This window comes from Parus major, chromosome 28 (assembly GCF_001522545.3).
Source record: "Parus major isolate Abel chromosome 28, Parus_major1.1, whole genome shotgun sequence".
In the NCBI taxonomy this organism is placed as follows: domain Eukaryota; kingdom Metazoa; phylum Chordata; class Aves; order Passeriformes; family Paridae; genus Parus; species Parus major.
The window spans coordinates 5,065,546-5,081,003 of record NC_031797.1 but is presented as its reverse complement, the minus strand read 5'-3'; the positions used below and the strand labels follow the sequence as shown (position 1 = coordinate 5,081,003).

General features: G+C 40.5%; 1 protein-coding gene and 1 long non-coding RNA gene across 11 annotated transcripts in view; one reads left to right on the top strand and one right to left on the bottom strand.

Moving 5' to 3' along the window:
* Positions 1 to 831: 831 nt before the first annotated feature.
* Positions 832 to 2,743, bottom strand: LOC117245568. The gene is made up of 2 exons (XR_004500363.1): positions 2,273 to 2,743; positions 832 to 1,572 (listed from the first exon to the last, which is right to left on the bottom strand). It is a non-coding gene; the product is annotated as an uncharacterized LOC117245568 (long non-coding RNA).
* Positions 1,850 to 15,458, top strand: part of EPS15L1 (epidermal growth factor receptor pathway substrate 15 like 1) — a 46,482-nt gene continuing 32,873 nt past the window's right edge. For 9 of the 10 annotated variants that reach the window (XR_004500362.1, XM_033520162.1, XM_015651755.2 and 6 more), the window contains exons 1-12: positions 1,850 to 1,921; positions 6,392 to 6,433; positions 6,653 to 6,742; positions 6,993 to 7,040; positions 7,702 to 7,797; positions 8,478 to 8,540; positions 9,360 to 9,485; positions 11,016 to 11,075; positions 11,411 to 11,641; positions 12,204 to 12,361; positions 13,075 to 13,231; positions 13,948 to 14,010. Coding sequence is in view for 9 of the 10 variants with exons in the window: in XM_033520162.1 (XP_033376053.1) it covers positions 1,892 to 1,921; positions 6,392 to 6,433; positions 6,653 to 6,742; positions 6,993 to 7,040; positions 7,702 to 7,797; positions 8,478 to 8,540; positions 9,360 to 9,485; positions 11,016 to 11,075; positions 11,411 to 11,641; positions 12,204 to 12,361; positions 13,075 to 13,231; positions 13,948 to 14,010 (1,164 nt within the window). In the remaining variant the exon portion in view is untranslated. The remainder of the gene's footprint in view (positions 1,922 to 6,391; positions 6,434 to 6,652; positions 6,743 to 6,992; positions 7,041 to 7,701; positions 7,798 to 8,477; positions 8,541 to 9,359; positions 9,486 to 11,015; positions 11,076 to 11,410; positions 11,642 to 12,203; positions 12,362 to 13,074; positions 13,232 to 13,947; positions 14,011 to 15,458) is intronic. The other variant, XM_015651756.2, reaches the window with a different exon arrangement.

The following is a 15,458-nucleotide window of genomic DNA, read 5'->3' as shown; positions in this document are numbered from 1 at the left end:
TAGTACTTTCTAGTGTTATTATTCTGTAAGGCAGCTCCTAGGACTTGAGTTTAAGGTTCTTAAAAACTTTCCCTTGCTATCTCTAAAGCCTTGTCTGACAGTTATGCGCACCTATATACTCCGATTATATATTTTGATTATAATGCCAGATAAGACTTATGAAATAAAAATTGATAATGAAATGCATCTGGCAACCCGCAAGATGATTTAGATTGCTTACCACTGAGGAAAATTAATGATAAAAGAAGCCCACGGACTGGGATGATTGAATCTGAATTTCTGATCGAAATTACATCAAACCTGAGGCCGGGCTGGGCTGTCCTTATTCTGTGTTAGTGTATTATTTAATTTCTTTTTAATATTGTTGAATTATGCACTGGGTTTTCCCTTTGACAGTTCTGAAATAGACATACAAAGTGCCTGGATGCTGTCTTAATAATTTATTTTTTTAATTAATTATTTTTCCCTAATGCCGTGAGGGAAATGAATTGGAAACAATGAATGATGTGCCTGATTTTTCTGTCTGGCCTGTCTTTTACCTCCATTTTGTAACTTTTTCAGTAATTTCCCTCAATCTTTTCTCAAGTCCTCCTGGTTTTCTGCACTTCCTTCCTCCCCTAAGAACTAAAGGCTTCAAATTTAGAAAAAAAATTTACGCAGACTTCAGAGCCCAGGGCTCTGCATTTACCTCTGGACACCGGCTGAGAGGATTTTGTATGCTGAGGAGAAAGGAAGAGGCTGGAAGCCCCGACGTCAGCTGTGCCACTTTATAGTCTGTTGAATGAGTGAAGTCAAATTTTTCTTTTCAGCCCCAAGCACTGCAAAACAATTCCAGTGACGGTCTAGGGTGCAGAACTTTTAAAGCTCTGAAATACGACGGTTGCCCTGCACCTTTTTTTCCTAAATGGATTTAACTTTCATGTGATCGCAGTGGTCCAGCCTCGGTCAGGCTGCTGCTCAGGATTTATACTCTGCAATCAGGGGCTTGTTAACTTTGATGCGTTTGATGCCGAAAATTTGATCCTAGACCAGAAGAAGCTTCATTGGGGATGAAGGACCTCCAGTGGATGAAGGCTGCTTTGACAGGGTTTAGAGATACAAAGTTGATCTAGGACTGGAGCGTCTCTCTGCCGGCGAAGGGCTGAGGGAGCTGGGTCTGTTCAGCCTTGAGAGGAGGCGCCGAGAGAGGACCTCACCCCCTGTCTGTCAGTGTCTTCAGGGAGGGGTCAGAGCGTGGCCGGGCTCTGCTCCGCGGGCCCCAAGAATGGGACAAGGGGCAGCAGGCAGAAGCTGATGGCCAAAAAGTTCCACCCGAATATGAGGAAGAACTTCTTTTCTTTTCTGTGCAGTGACTGAGCACTGGAACATACTGCAGTCTCTCACTGGAGATATTCCAGAACTGTGTCGACGCAATCCTGTGCCATGTGGTCTGGGATGGCCCTGCTGGACCGTTGGTGGCCCACTGTGGTCCGTTCCGTTTTGGGATTATGTGACTGCCCAGGGAGGTGGTGGTGAAGTTCCCGTCCCTGGAGTTGTTTTAAGGAGTGACGGGACTTGGCACTCCTGATCTGGCTGACAAAGTGGCGATAGGTCAAAGGTTGGACTCAATGGGTTCTAAATGATGCTAAATAATTTAATTTATTACCCATCAAATGGATTCTAAATGCATTCTAAATGATTCAGTGACTCTGTGGACCGCTGCGGGCAGCGGGAACTGCCGTCGGCGAGCGCCTGCTGGGCCCCGATAAAACCGCGGGCGCTCACCGGCGGGTATCGGTCGGGCACCTCGTCAGCGGCCGCCACCGCCTCCTCGGGCCCACCCGGCCCGGCCGTGCCACCGCCTCCCGCCCCTCGCTCCGCCCCGGCCGCGGCCCGACCCAGCGGGAGGAAGATGGCGGCGCTCATCCCCCTCAGCCAGCAGGTACCGGGCTGCTTGGGGACGCGCGGCCCTCCGCGCCGGCGGCCGCGCGGGCGCGGGGAGCGACAGCGGGGCTGCACCGTACGCCCGTGCAACCGGGCCGGGACTGGCGCTGAGTACAGGCTCTGTGCCGAGAGGGGCTCGGCCCGCGGGGAATGAGGGTCGGGGTGCGGCGGGAACGGGTCCCGGTTGAGGCAAGGGCGGCAAGCGGCCCCCGCCGTGCGCCGGGGCGGGTGCTGTTGGGGGGCCACAAGCTGCGCCGGCGGCCTCCCCTCATGGAGGCCCTGGGACTGCGTCCTTGGGGAGGGGTTGAGGGTCTCCTGACGCTTCCCTACCCCGAGCCGCCGGGATTACCGTAGGCCAGAGGTTCGAAGGCAAGGGCCGGTGTTCCGCACGTCATCCCGTTTTCCTGCTCGTACCGGAGGGTTGATGCCGCCTGGAGCTGCTGAGCTGTTGTGACAGGATGTCGTGACTGTGTAGGGTGTTTAGGCGGTACGTGAGGAGCGCGGCCGTAGCGCGGGGACACCGGGAAGGGACTGAGGGATGAGCGGAAGGTGTTCGCCTGTCAGGAGGATGAGCTTCTGCGGGGCAGGGGACAGGGCACATATCCCTGACTCTTGGGAGAGGCTGTTTCCAGCTCTGGTCGAATGCTTGGGATCCTTGGGTTGATTTCTGGTGTTATAAGTTTTTTGATTGATTTCTTACCCAAATAATTCAAGCCTAAGCAATGTGATCGCTGTTTATGATTTTCCATAGCCCCGTGATGACAGTCAGTTTACTTATTTGCTTTAAAGCAAAAGAAAAGCAACACCACCCCACTACCTTCAGTGTCTTGAAATTAAAACTATTTTCTACGCTGTGCCTAGGCCAGTCAGGCATTCCAAATGACTCCTGTTAGTATTTGGGATTATTTAAATATGTTGACTTCCTTTTAATAATGATCTTTGAGTTGCAATACTCTAAAAATTTATCTCTCAATGGAGTTATGTGATGCTTGGATGACATAACTTGCTGTGTATCTTACTAAGAATGTGTACTGCTGTTTAGCTTCTGTTTAGTAGCTGTCCTGATTAACAATCGGTTTGATTAAGTGAACGTATTCAGAAACATCTGGAAACGTCTATGTATGCACAAACTGTTATGAAAAATTTTCAAGCGGTTAATGTGGTGCAATATGTGCAAGTCAAACTCTGGATGTGAAAAGTTCTATAGTACTTTGGTAAAAATCAAATAATTAGTGCATACTTACTCTAGAAATCCAGTTTCTATATTGTTTAAATTCTCATTGATCTTTGAGAAATTGGCATCAGTGGTATTCTTTTTGATAGAATATGTTATGTTTGGGGGGATAAAGGACCACGTTCTGTAAACACATCAGGTATTTTTATAGTATTTTCCAACTAATTCAGTGGAAGCATTGTAGTTCTAAAACTTGTTTTCCTATATTGAACTGTCGAGAGTAATCTAGCTATAATTGGGGCAGAAAACAGTATTTCCTTTACAGTAATAAACTTCCTCTTTTAATAGCCTCAGTTTTGTGATTACTGAGGAGATGTGTGTTAGAGTAAATGCCAGAAATCGAATTAGACAGAATAGGAGAGGGTATATGTGCTGTACTGTTGAGGCACGTCCACTCAGAAAGATACAAAGTAAGACTGTTGATACCAACATATTAAGAGCTGCAAACAGCATGGGTAATTCAAGCAGATTAAAATATTTGATCATATTTTATCATTAATCATTTATCATAATAATAATAATAATTTCTTTAAAAGATTTCATGTGATCCAGAGCTCTTTGTGGCTCTGAGATGACCTCAGGAAAGAGAACTGTATTAATTGTTCTGGTGGCAGGCACTTACTCCTGCCTGTTTCCCAGACCTTCACTAAGGGACTTGGAGCAGTATCCATGTGTGTGCACTGCGTACCATAAACACAGCATAAGGATCTGCTGTGAGTGTGCAGGCTCAAGAATTGAACTTCTGAACAGGAAATCAACTTGGATTAAACAATGAGGCACTAGGGCTCTGAACAGTCTGTCTGGGAGACGGTCTAAAGTGTTGGTCAGAGGTGATGTTTTGGGGAGTATAGAGCAGGCGCAGGAACCATGGGGTGGATAAACTGTTAGTCAAACTGAACCTCTCTAACAGGTTATGCTTTGACATCATCAACTTTGTGCTCTTCAAAATTTTTGTCTCTGTCGGCATTAACGATCTTGGGTTGGTCCTTCATCAGCAGATGTCAGTAAATTACAGAATCCACTTGAATGATAGTGATGTCATCACATATAGTGGTGGGTAGATAGACAGCTGTGCTATTTCTTTCACTTGAACCCATTTTGCGTGGTCTGCTTCATCACAGAGATGCAGCCATTTAGGTAAATCGGTCAGAGAGACTGAATCTTTTGTAAAATTCTGCAAATAGAGAATCGATGCCAAAGTGCTTTCAAGCAGCGCTTGGGTGAGTAGTAGAAGAAATTTCACAGCATTGAAGCACAATCACCCTGGCTTCCCGCCACCTCTGCCAGGTAAGTCAGCTCCGCATCACGACTGACAATATCAAATGAGGGTGACAGGAGTGTCTGGTGATGGGATGTGATCATTTAGTCCTGCTGTTGGAGCAGTTTGCTCATGGTATCTTGGTATGAATCCAGTCTCTGCATGCTCTAGGTTACTCACCACATCATTTAGAGGAGCTTGTAGTTGGTGGTTGACTCTCTTGTCTGAGCTTTCTGATGAGCAAGAGGGGCATAGTTGGCTGAAAACATGCTGGGTTTTATTCAGAGTGGAACAGGCTATTTCCTACTTCCACCTTTTCTCGGAATGATGTGTTTCCTGCTTGGACAGGAACACAGTACTTATATGTGCTGATTGTTTACATGCCAGCACAAAGAATAGTCAGGTTTATAAGTTATGCTTGCAGCATCCTTCTGAAATCCTGTCCACTATCAGGAAAAGCGAGAGCTTCCAGAGGGTGCTGATGTTGGAAAGTGCGGCGGCTTATTTTGTTGATGGATATAACTGAAGTACATTCAAGATGCTTAGGAAACTGTTCTGAAAATGCAGGATTTTTCCATTCAAATAGAGCAGTAATCTTCAGAGATTCAGTGTTTGCTTGCGCTCGGTTCAGAGAACTTAGTTATTATGGATAGCTCCTTAAATGAAGATTTAGCATGTTTACTGTAAACTCGCAAGAAGGTTCTCTTGGCGTAAAATAAAGTTTTCATGTTCCTGATTGGTCTTTTCTTTCATCGTGTTCCTGCCCTCCGTCCTCTCAGAGTAGGCAGAACATCTGGAAATCCATGAGGGTGACAAGAAAAAAAGGTGACATTTGGGAGGGGACATAGGAGTTAGTGATAGGACTTAGTAAGAAATACTCCTTTTTGGGTGTCTGACTGCTGTCCTGGAGGTGGAGAGTGGTTGTCCCAAGCGAGTTTTGTGACATCTCTGTGTCTTGCTCATTAAACTCTGTATGGAGTTGTTCTGCTGCTTTCTTTTTAAAGCTTCTGAGTGGTCTAAGGACTGATGTGATTTTGATTGGATCAGTGTTGCTGTTGGCATTAAGGCTGAGGAGAACAGCGTGGAGGGACAACCTACCTGCACAGGGCTAGAACTCATGTGGCAACTGTAGGAGGCGAGTGAGAAGATGGGTTTTGGAGCTTCTGTATCTTTTGGCATTCCAGTTCCCGTCTGCTCGAAATGTCAGCAAGAAGGACCGGGATCTGCTTTTTTGGTGCACTGAAAAGACAGGTCTTCCCTTGGGTCTGCAGCTTTCATGTAATGCAGTGATTACATCAAGTTTAAGTCCTCCAAAGGTGTTGTCATGGAATTGCGAGAGTTGTAATTCGCCATTCATTCTGTGTGTGTGTGTGTGTGTGTGTGTGTGTGTATACATGTATATATATGTGTATATACATATATGTATATATGTATGTATGTTTGGTTATTTGGGGGTTTGTTTTGTCTTTTGTTTGCTCTGTTTCAGTATAAGATCCTGAAAATGTGTTAAAGCAGGCACAGGTTCTCTGTGTGTGTGTGTGTGTGCGCGCGCGTGTGTGTATTTGTCTGCTGAAAATATTCTGTAAGGATGTATATGGGGCAGGTCAGCATTGTGTTGAAAGCTGGGCCTTTGTTATCGGTACTTCTCATACTGAGATCTGAAATACTTTGGCAAATAATTCAAAGGTGTTCTTTGAAACCTTGTCCCTAGGTATTGTCATTCAGTAGAAGTGTGAGGAGAGGTAGGAATCCTGATGAATGAGAAGTACTAAGAGATGACAATAGCCTGTGGTCTTGGTGGATCACTGTTATCCACACTTAAATTTCAAGTGTCCGGTTTGAAACACAGGAAATTAACACACTATTTTAGGTTTTCAGTAGAAGTTATACACAAAGTGCTTTTCCTGTGCTTTTACACATTTCTTTTCCTGTCAGTTCTGATTGTTGTTTGTTCTGTTTTCTTACTTGTGTTTCAGTTTTCTACTGGAAATCCAATATATGAAACATATTACAAACAGGTATGTTCTTAAAAAAAAAGTAAAAATAAAGTGCAGCTTCTTCTTCCCCGAGATTTCCTTCTCTCTCTTTTCCCCACTGCAGTGCTAGAACTGTGTGAATTGTGAGTGGTGACAGAGTTTGTGTAACTCCTTTTGAGCTAGAGGCGAGAGACACTTGATTTCTTAAATCTGTTTTCACAACAGTCATGTTTCAATTAAATGTTAATTTTTCTCCTTCAGGTAGATCCAACATACACAGGGAGAGTTGGGGCAAGTGAAGCTGCTCTGTTTCTTAAAAAATCTGGTCTCTCTGATATCATCCTTGGAAAAGTAAGTTGCAGGAATTGGATAATGCAGTAATTGTCTGCACACTTCTTTTAAGTGAAAAGAAGAAAGTAAAAAGAAAATTTGTCTTTTGTGTAACATTTTTTGTTGTTAACTCGACAATTCAGTAACATTGTATGTCATTACTTGAAAGCTTAATGAACACTTTAAGAAGACCTACAGTAGGAACTGTTGAGCTAAGTTTTCTTTGAAATTCACAGCAGCTTTTTTTTTTTTTTTTTTTGTATCTCCACAGATATGGGATTTGGCTGACCCAGAGGGTAAAGGATACTTAGATAAACAGGTAAATGAAACGTTCGTGTGGACTTCCTATATTACCTTTCCCAGATTAGCCTTGTTTCAATCAAGCCCTGGTGCCACTAGTAGTTATCTTTATCTTTTTCAGGGTCGATTTTTTTGTTTACAAGATGAGTTTTTTCCCCAGCACTGCTCATATCCAAGTGTATTACTCAGTGAGGCTGCAGGAGAAGTTTGGTTCTAATTTCCTGTATCTCTTTTGTTTTGTAAATACTTGGTGTGTGTACTGTGTAGATACACAGTCATTGAGTCACAAATGAAAATATGATTTGATTTTAGAAGGCTTTAGTGCGTGAAAAAATTACCATTTTTACAAAAAATGGTTTAGAATATCAAATAGCAAGTTACTTGCAGATACAAATAAACTCTTTCAAAACATTGCTAATTTTTAAGAAAAATGGTTGAATTTTAATTAGGAGAGCGTTCTTCATAAAAACCGACTTCCAGTTTTCTCCTCTTTGTTTCCTGTTACTGTAAAATTTTTCCTGACTCATCCTTAAAAGCAAAGGGGTAGTTGTCATTATGGGGTTGTATATCTGGGGTTTCTTTTTACCGAGTTGCACATGTACAGTGTTAGTAAAGATCATAAGTGTCTTTTTTTTTTGTGATTTAAACTGGTTTTTAATAGACAACACAATTGTTTGTAGGGTTTCTATGTTGCATTGCGCCTTGTAGCATGTGCACAGAATGGCCACGATGTAAACCTGAGCAGTCTGAATTTGACTGTGCCACCTCCTAAATTTGTAAGTAATACCCATTTAAATGCAGGTATGTGTTAAATGAGAACTTAGGCTTCAGTTAGAACATTGGAATAATCTTCTGTTTGACAAATGTCATGGTTTTGGGGCTTCAGGCTGCTGTCTCACAGTTTCTTAGAACACAGCAGCCAGGGCTGTCGCAGTCTTGTCATGCTGAGTGACAAGAAACCGGCCCTTTCTGGGACTGCAAAACCATTGTGAGTTTAAGTCTGGTCAGCTCGGTCGGGAAGTTGATGTGGCTAAACTCTGAATTTATGGAAAAAAAAAGGAAAGAAAAAAGATTGTTTTTGGGGCTGGGTCAATAGGAATGTGTAGTAAAAGGCACTGCTGCAGCTTTGCCCTGCATTAGCTGCTGCAGAACCTCCTTGGGTTGTGTTGGTACTGTGTTCGGATACCGAATGCATCTACTGAATGTCCTTACCCAAGTACTGTAGTGCCATAAAATGAATGTGACTTTTATTTACATGCTCATACATACATAGGAACATGTGCAGCCTTTTTTCCTCAATGTAGTTAAGCTTTGTGTCTATAACCTTCTCGAATTTAATGCAATTAGTAAGTATTAGAGACAGAAGTGTATCTATCTCTCTCTCTCTCTCTCCCCCTCTTTCTTTCTTTCTTTCTATCTGTATATATGTAGAAATAAAAAAATTTCTGATTTTTAGCATGATACTAGCAGTCCTTTGCTGATCACACCACCCTCAACAGAGACTCACTGGGCTGTTAGGGTAAGTGTAAAAGAGACCGCATTCCATCCATTTTTTAGAAGTAAATATTTTTCTTACGTGTAAGTTTCCCAGTGAGAATGTATTTCCCATTTCAGAAGTCCTCCCTTTCTATGCAAACCTGTGCACAATAGAGAGCACCAAGGTGTAGTTTTAGATATGCAATAAGTATTAAAAAAACCCTTTGACAACCACTGGTGTGATGTTTTTGAGACAATGAATTTAAATCTTCTGCCTGGATTTCTTCCAGAATTCTACAGTTCTCAAATTTGTTTGTATAAAGGAACTCCACTGGGAACAGCAAATAATTTCACCACATCCAGTCGGAACTATTCATTTAAAGCCCGAGTTCCTGTGTTCTAATTAGTATTCAATGATACAAGCAATATATATCATTTGGGAAAAATAACTTTTGATGCATATGTGGGGGTGTTTATATTTAGGTAATTTTCAACTGCAAACATTTCCAAAAGGTAGAAATTTAATGAAAAATTGTAGTTACGTGTACTTTGAAGTGCGAAGAATAAGTTTTAGTTCTATAGAGTTGTCATGGGGTAGCTTTACCTTTACTGAAGTAGCTTTAAAACAGAAGAGTGCCTTGTCTGCTGCATGGTAAAATCTCTCAGCTATCAAAGCTGAGAGAGCTTCAAAGCTTTCTCTATGGGTTTGCAGTTAAATACAGTGCAGTGGCACTTGCAAGAAAGCTTTGAAATTTAGGATGAATCCATGTTACTGACCAGTCTGACTTTCTTGCAAGATCTCATTTTCATTACTCACGCAGACACACTTTTTTACTTATTCAGATTATTTCTTACCAACTAGGTGGAAGAAAAAGCAAAGTTTGATGGTATTTTTGAAAGCCTTTTGCCAGTAAATGGTTTACTTTCAGGAGACAAAGTAAAACCAGTACTGATGAATTCAAAGCTACCTCTTGATATCCTCGGAAGGGTAAGTTGTTTAGATTTAGCTAGACTCTATTTAGCTTCTCGTAGTTACAGTGTTAAAAATGTAATTTATCAGCAGAGATCGGCTTTTGGCTTTTGAGATTTTGCATCATGTGCATGCTATAAAGCAGGAACGTTAAGACTCCAAACTCTTTCATTTAGAAATGAGAGTAAGAGTAGTAATTTTGGCCCTAGAGTAGATTGGCCTCATTATCTCTCTATTTATTTAAGAGCTGGAAATTTGATTTTGGTTGTTTAAAAACAAGAAACAGCTTTCCTGAACCATAACAGCTGTTATAGCATTCGATTATTCTGTCTTGTCATTTTTACAAATATGAATTATTAGACATACCATTAAATCCATCCCCTGTTTGTACAGGAGAATACCTTAAAACATCCTCCTTTGTTTGTAGTACAAATTGACAAGTTGTTTTTTCTTTCATGTGTATTTATAAATACTTCCAAGATCTGAGTTTAGTGCATCCATTGTATATTTGAAAGGGAATCGGACCTTAAAGTATTTTCCTGCGTTCCTTAAAAACGTGTTCTTTAATGCTTTGCATATTGATATTTCTGAGAATGAGTACATTCTTTGTAAAAGCTCTAGCTGCGTTACATGAATCTCTTCAGGAAGAAGTGCCTCTTGCTCTGTATTATCTACAAAATCTAAGTATGATTTGTTTTAATTTGGTACTTGAGTATTGTGAAGTCTTGAAAGGGTTTGGGTTTTATCTTGTTATTGTCACAGTAGAAATTCAGGAAGCTTTTGCCTGTTCCAGAAAAGTTTGTGGACAAGATAAGGCACTGATGAAATGGACAGAGGACTAATCAAGGATCTTAAATTTGTCAAGAGTCCAGTGATAAAGCAGAGTTCTTACAATTGAGCCTCAAATCTTGGCTTTTTGTGCACTCTACTGTCTCCGGGTCATATTCATGATTAAACAGTGCTATGTTAGAGTTCACAAAGTTTTGTATCCCCCTAGATCTTCTTCAAGTTTCATTGACTGTGCCTGACCTGAATTTAATTGATTTAATTTCATTTAATTTAATTGATAAATGCTTAAATTCTCTCCAACAGGAAATTGAGGGGGCCAGAGGGAGCTGCACATACTTTTAGTTTTTAGTAGAAAACCCTGATCATCTAGGACTGGAATAGGTGTTAGAGATGTATTGACTTTTTTATTGGACTTTCTTATAAGGAATTTGAATGATCTGCTAGCCCACCCCCTCTGGGCAGTTCTGAAAGCCATCTCTCAATGCTTTTACTTAGTTTGATGACTCTGTAATTGCATCTTAGAAAGATGAAAAAAACATGCCTGTGTTGCAGCCAGAATTTGTTAGAGCCAGTGTTGATTCGTGTGGCCGGATAACTCTAATCCAGTCTGTTTCATCAGAGAATGTTTAGATAGGTAATATAGCTAATATGATTTCCTACCAAAATCTGTGAGGAGTCTTTAGAGGGCATGTTAATACAATGAATACGTAAAATGTAACTTGATCTGCAAATCATTTTTTATAATCTTAATTGCTGTAGGTCTGGGATCTCAGTGATATTGATAAAGATGGTCACCTGGACAAGGATGAATTTGCTGTGGTAGGTTGCTTTAAATTCTCAATTCACTGCTTAGTCTGTCTGTCAAAGCAAATAGCTCATTTCTTTCTCAAGAGCTTTGCGGCTTTCTGTGCTACAGACGACTGTTCTAATCTAAATTGTTCACATCAGCTATTAAATGACCTTCCTCAAATCCGTCTACTGACTCTTGACTGTCAAGATTAAACTTGTTGGAATTACATTCAAAATTAATTGCTCTGGTGTGCATCTCTAGTGTTACTGTCTTTGTTTTACTAATATGTAAATGACTGACACAGGAAGATCTTGTTGCTTTATCTAATAATTGTGAATGTTATCTGACCTTTTTGCCTTCGCAGGCAATGCATTTGGTTTATAGAGCTCTTGAGAAAGAGTCAGTTCCTTCACAATTGCCCCCTTCTCTCATACCACCTTCTAAAAGAAAGAAGACACCGGTCTTTCCTGGTGCAGTTCCTGTTCTACCTGCAAGTCCTCCACCAAAAGACAACCTCCATTCCACACCATCCCATGGCAGTGGCAACAGTCCGAACAGTGTAGGGAGCTTGTCTCCCAAGCACAGCATCAAACAAGTACGGGTGCACTTCTTTCTTTCTTATTTTTGCAGTTTTGTGTATTTGTAAGCTGTAGGAAAAATAAATCTACTTTTTGATATCTACCTCATGGGAGCACTTATGTCCGGGAGATTTGGGTGGAGAGGGTGAAATGAGAATGGTAAGACTTGGAAGAACATCAGGTGAATTTTAATCGGTGACCACAAGGTAGCAAAGCTTAGGGGGAATTTTCACTTTTTGTAGACAGTGAAACCACGGAAAGGTTTTTCTTGTGTATCTGCTTTAATACTAAAGAAATCTACTTCTAAGTCTCCTGCTATTAGCATGAGGACTTTATATGCCTGTTTTGGTCTGTATTTCCAAAGAATTAATGCTTTTCAACTGGTGAATAGCTGTTTATCAGTGTTTTTATTCCAATAAAAAGTGTGAAGTTAAAACATGCAGTGAAAATACTTATTTACCGGTTAGACTGGAGCATACAAGATGTTCAGCACATCCAGCTCTGGATAATGTCGTATGAACTGAGTGTGTTCATAAAGACTGCTTCTGTTCTTCTGAAATACCAAATTTTGTTTTGCAGCCAGCTGTGAATTGGGTGGTACCAATGTCTGAAAAACTGCGATATGATGAAATTTTCTTAAAAACAGACACAGACATGGATGGGTTTGTGAGTGGCCAAGAAGTAAAGGACATTTTTATGCATTCAGGTCTGTCTCAGAATCTCCTAGCGCATATATGGTAAGAATTCCGTACTAGCTATGTTTTTGTAATGTGCTGATCTGGGAACTCAGATTCAGAATGTGATCCTAACATTAAAAAATGCCAGAAACAAAAAACCCCAATTTCTTTGACTTGTCCATATGTCACTGTTGGACGTGAAATGAGTCACACGGACGCAGCTTGAGGTGTGGTGAAAGAAAGAGTTGTTTTTCTGTTCTTTCAATATTTATAGGTTTCCGACTACGACTAAGGATTGGATAGTCAGGTTAACGCTGAGAGACGTCCATCAAAAGGCATATCTTTAATGGAATGTATAAACACTTATGTTTATAGTTACTTTCCTGGGAAAGTGGCTAGAACTTGTAGAAAAACAATATTGAAGGCTGAGAGTCAGGGCGACATCCACATACTGCAATATGTGGGCTATGTGGAAAATTAAGGGAAAAATAAATACTCCCTTTGCTTTTTTGGGGGTAGGGGCAGTAGTTCAGTCTGTTAATTGTGACTGTCTTTTGAAGTTCTAGTGCTCTAAATATTTTCTCAGACTAACGCTGCTCTATTCAGTTAAGTATGTGTAATAAAATACTGCACTGTTTATGGAAATCTAACTAGAATAAGTAAGCTCTGACGGGGATGAACCAAAAAGAAATTACGTGTATATACGTATTCAGGCTTTTTGGTAGAGCAGAAATAAGATTTTCTTGTTTGTGAGTATTATCTATTTTTATCAGGGCTTTGGCAGACACAAGACAGATGGGAAAGCTTAGCAAAGACCAGTTTGCACTCGCCATGTATCTCATTCAGCAGAAGGTCAGCAAAGGGATTGATCCTCCACAAGTGTTACCTCCAGATATGATCCCTCCCACAGACAGGAACACACCCATCCAGGTAAGTCAGCAATTTGTTGTTGATAACACTGAACTTACGGGCTTTGAGTACAGTTTTTTTTTTTAGTATTACATTAAAGAATTGCCATTATTTTTTCTTATCTCCGCTTACAAATTTCTTTTAATATTTGAAAATATAGCTAATTTTTTAACAACCAAGACAGTAAGTAAAGAAAAATGCAGTAAAGTACTCCATAAAGCAAGAAGTAATAATGCTGGAAAAAATCTAGACTAAAAAATGATCCTTTATAATACAGAGGGTTGAGTCAGGGAACTTGTAGCAGAAAATATTAAAAGATGGTTGAGCAGCCTGTCCCCAGCTATGATCAGCACCCAATTCCTCCCATGAAAACATAAAATTTTTTAATGGTTAAATGAGGAGTGATGACTTCTTAGTTTCTGGGATTCATCCTTTATAGCATGGCAGTCCACAGTCCTGTGTCCATCACTGCTAATACCACTTTACTGGAGCATCTGATCCTTTGCTGACCCTGCTTTGTTCCTTTCCTCAAGAGCATATCGGTGCATTTCTGAAATGGAATTGAAGAAATACTTCTGTCATGTCACTACATTCACCTTTTCTATAAATTATATTGTGTTTTTCTTTACTTTTAATTACTTTCCCTAACCAAAAACCTTTGGAACTCTAAATAAATATTGTAATTATTGCTGTTGCTATGATCCTCCTAAGGTTTTTCCTCTATCATTTTCCTCTAGACTCTGTCAGGTTACTTGACCCCTGTAGGAACTGAGATCTCAGCACTAACAGAAATGCGGCGTGTGAGTAATTGCATTGTCCAAAGGAATGCACATTTCTAATGTATGCTTTTTGCAACTTCAAAAAAGTTTTTATTTCTACACCTTTGCTTTTGAGTTCTGTGCCACTTGCTCTTGGTGTGGTGGTAATGTCACAGCAATGTGAAGTGCCCAGCACTGGCTGCCAACCTGGTGATGTTCCTTCCTTCAACAGCTGGAGATGTATTGATCTGGCAGGAAGTTCCTGGGACAGGCAGCTCAGGGCTGTTGAAATTATTCCTGGATTAGTTCTCTGCAGCTGTGAACAGCAAATACATCTTGGTGTGAGGGCTTTAAGCTTCCCACTATTTTCAGTTAATTGCAATTTTCTTTTTCTATTTAATATGTGCTTAGCTGAGCATCAGATAAAATAAAAAAATAAAATACGGTACCGTGAGCTTAGTTAAGCGACTCTTATCCTAATCAGTGCAGCAGCTCATTTTAATATGTTTCGTAGTCATGTTGGGTGACACCTGGCTGTGATCCTGTGATCCAGCATTCAGTACAGGTCTCCCAGCAAATCTGTATCTGGCCTGACAGTATAAAAGTGGTTTTTTGATTTGCTACCTTGAAGAATTGGTCTGAATTGTTGTTGTTATTTGTGATTACTTAATAGCATATTACCAAAACAATGATCTGCCAAAAGTGAGGACTTAATTACATAATTTAAACTGTATATTCACCATTGTTTCTACAAAAATGTCGCATCTTACTCTGTGGATCTTGACTTGTTGGTTGGGTTCTTGTTTGTTTTTTAATATTTAATAAAGCCAAGCTTTCTGTGGTTACCACAGCACTCTCAAAGTGAGTGAAGCAAGAAAACTCTCTATATTCTTCTTTTGAAAATGCTGTATAAAAGTTGTAGGTTTCCTGCTTTGTCATACTAGCAGTGAGTAGAGTGCGCCAGTTTTTGCTCAGTTGCAGTGTTTGTTTTACAAAGGGCAATCCTTTTTATAATAAGAAACAATTTTTTACCTAATGCTGACATCCTTCCTTAACTTCTGATAGTGGTTGCCTTATCTAGAAGGCAGGGAATGGCCTCTGTATTGTCCCTGATCTACACTCGAATGAACATAGAAACAACCTACAGGAAATGGGGTGTAATTGCAGAAATTGCCATTAATTTGTGGCAGAGCTCTAGAAGACTGGAATTACAATCTGCTTTCATTAAGTCCCCTGTAAACTTTACAATTGACTATAGCAGAACTGAGTTTTAGGTTTTGAATTTTAATTCTACCATAACCTGCAATTTCCTTGTTGGCATTGTGCCTATCCTTTTGATGCTGTGTATTCAACTGTCCTGTCTGTTAAACAGCCATATTAAAAATTCTCCTTTCTCAGGGGTAGAATTGTGTGTCACGTTCCTTGCTTGTTACAGAATAATTTGATGTCTCTCATAGAATTTTGCAAATGCAAATGGTAAGGATTTTGTA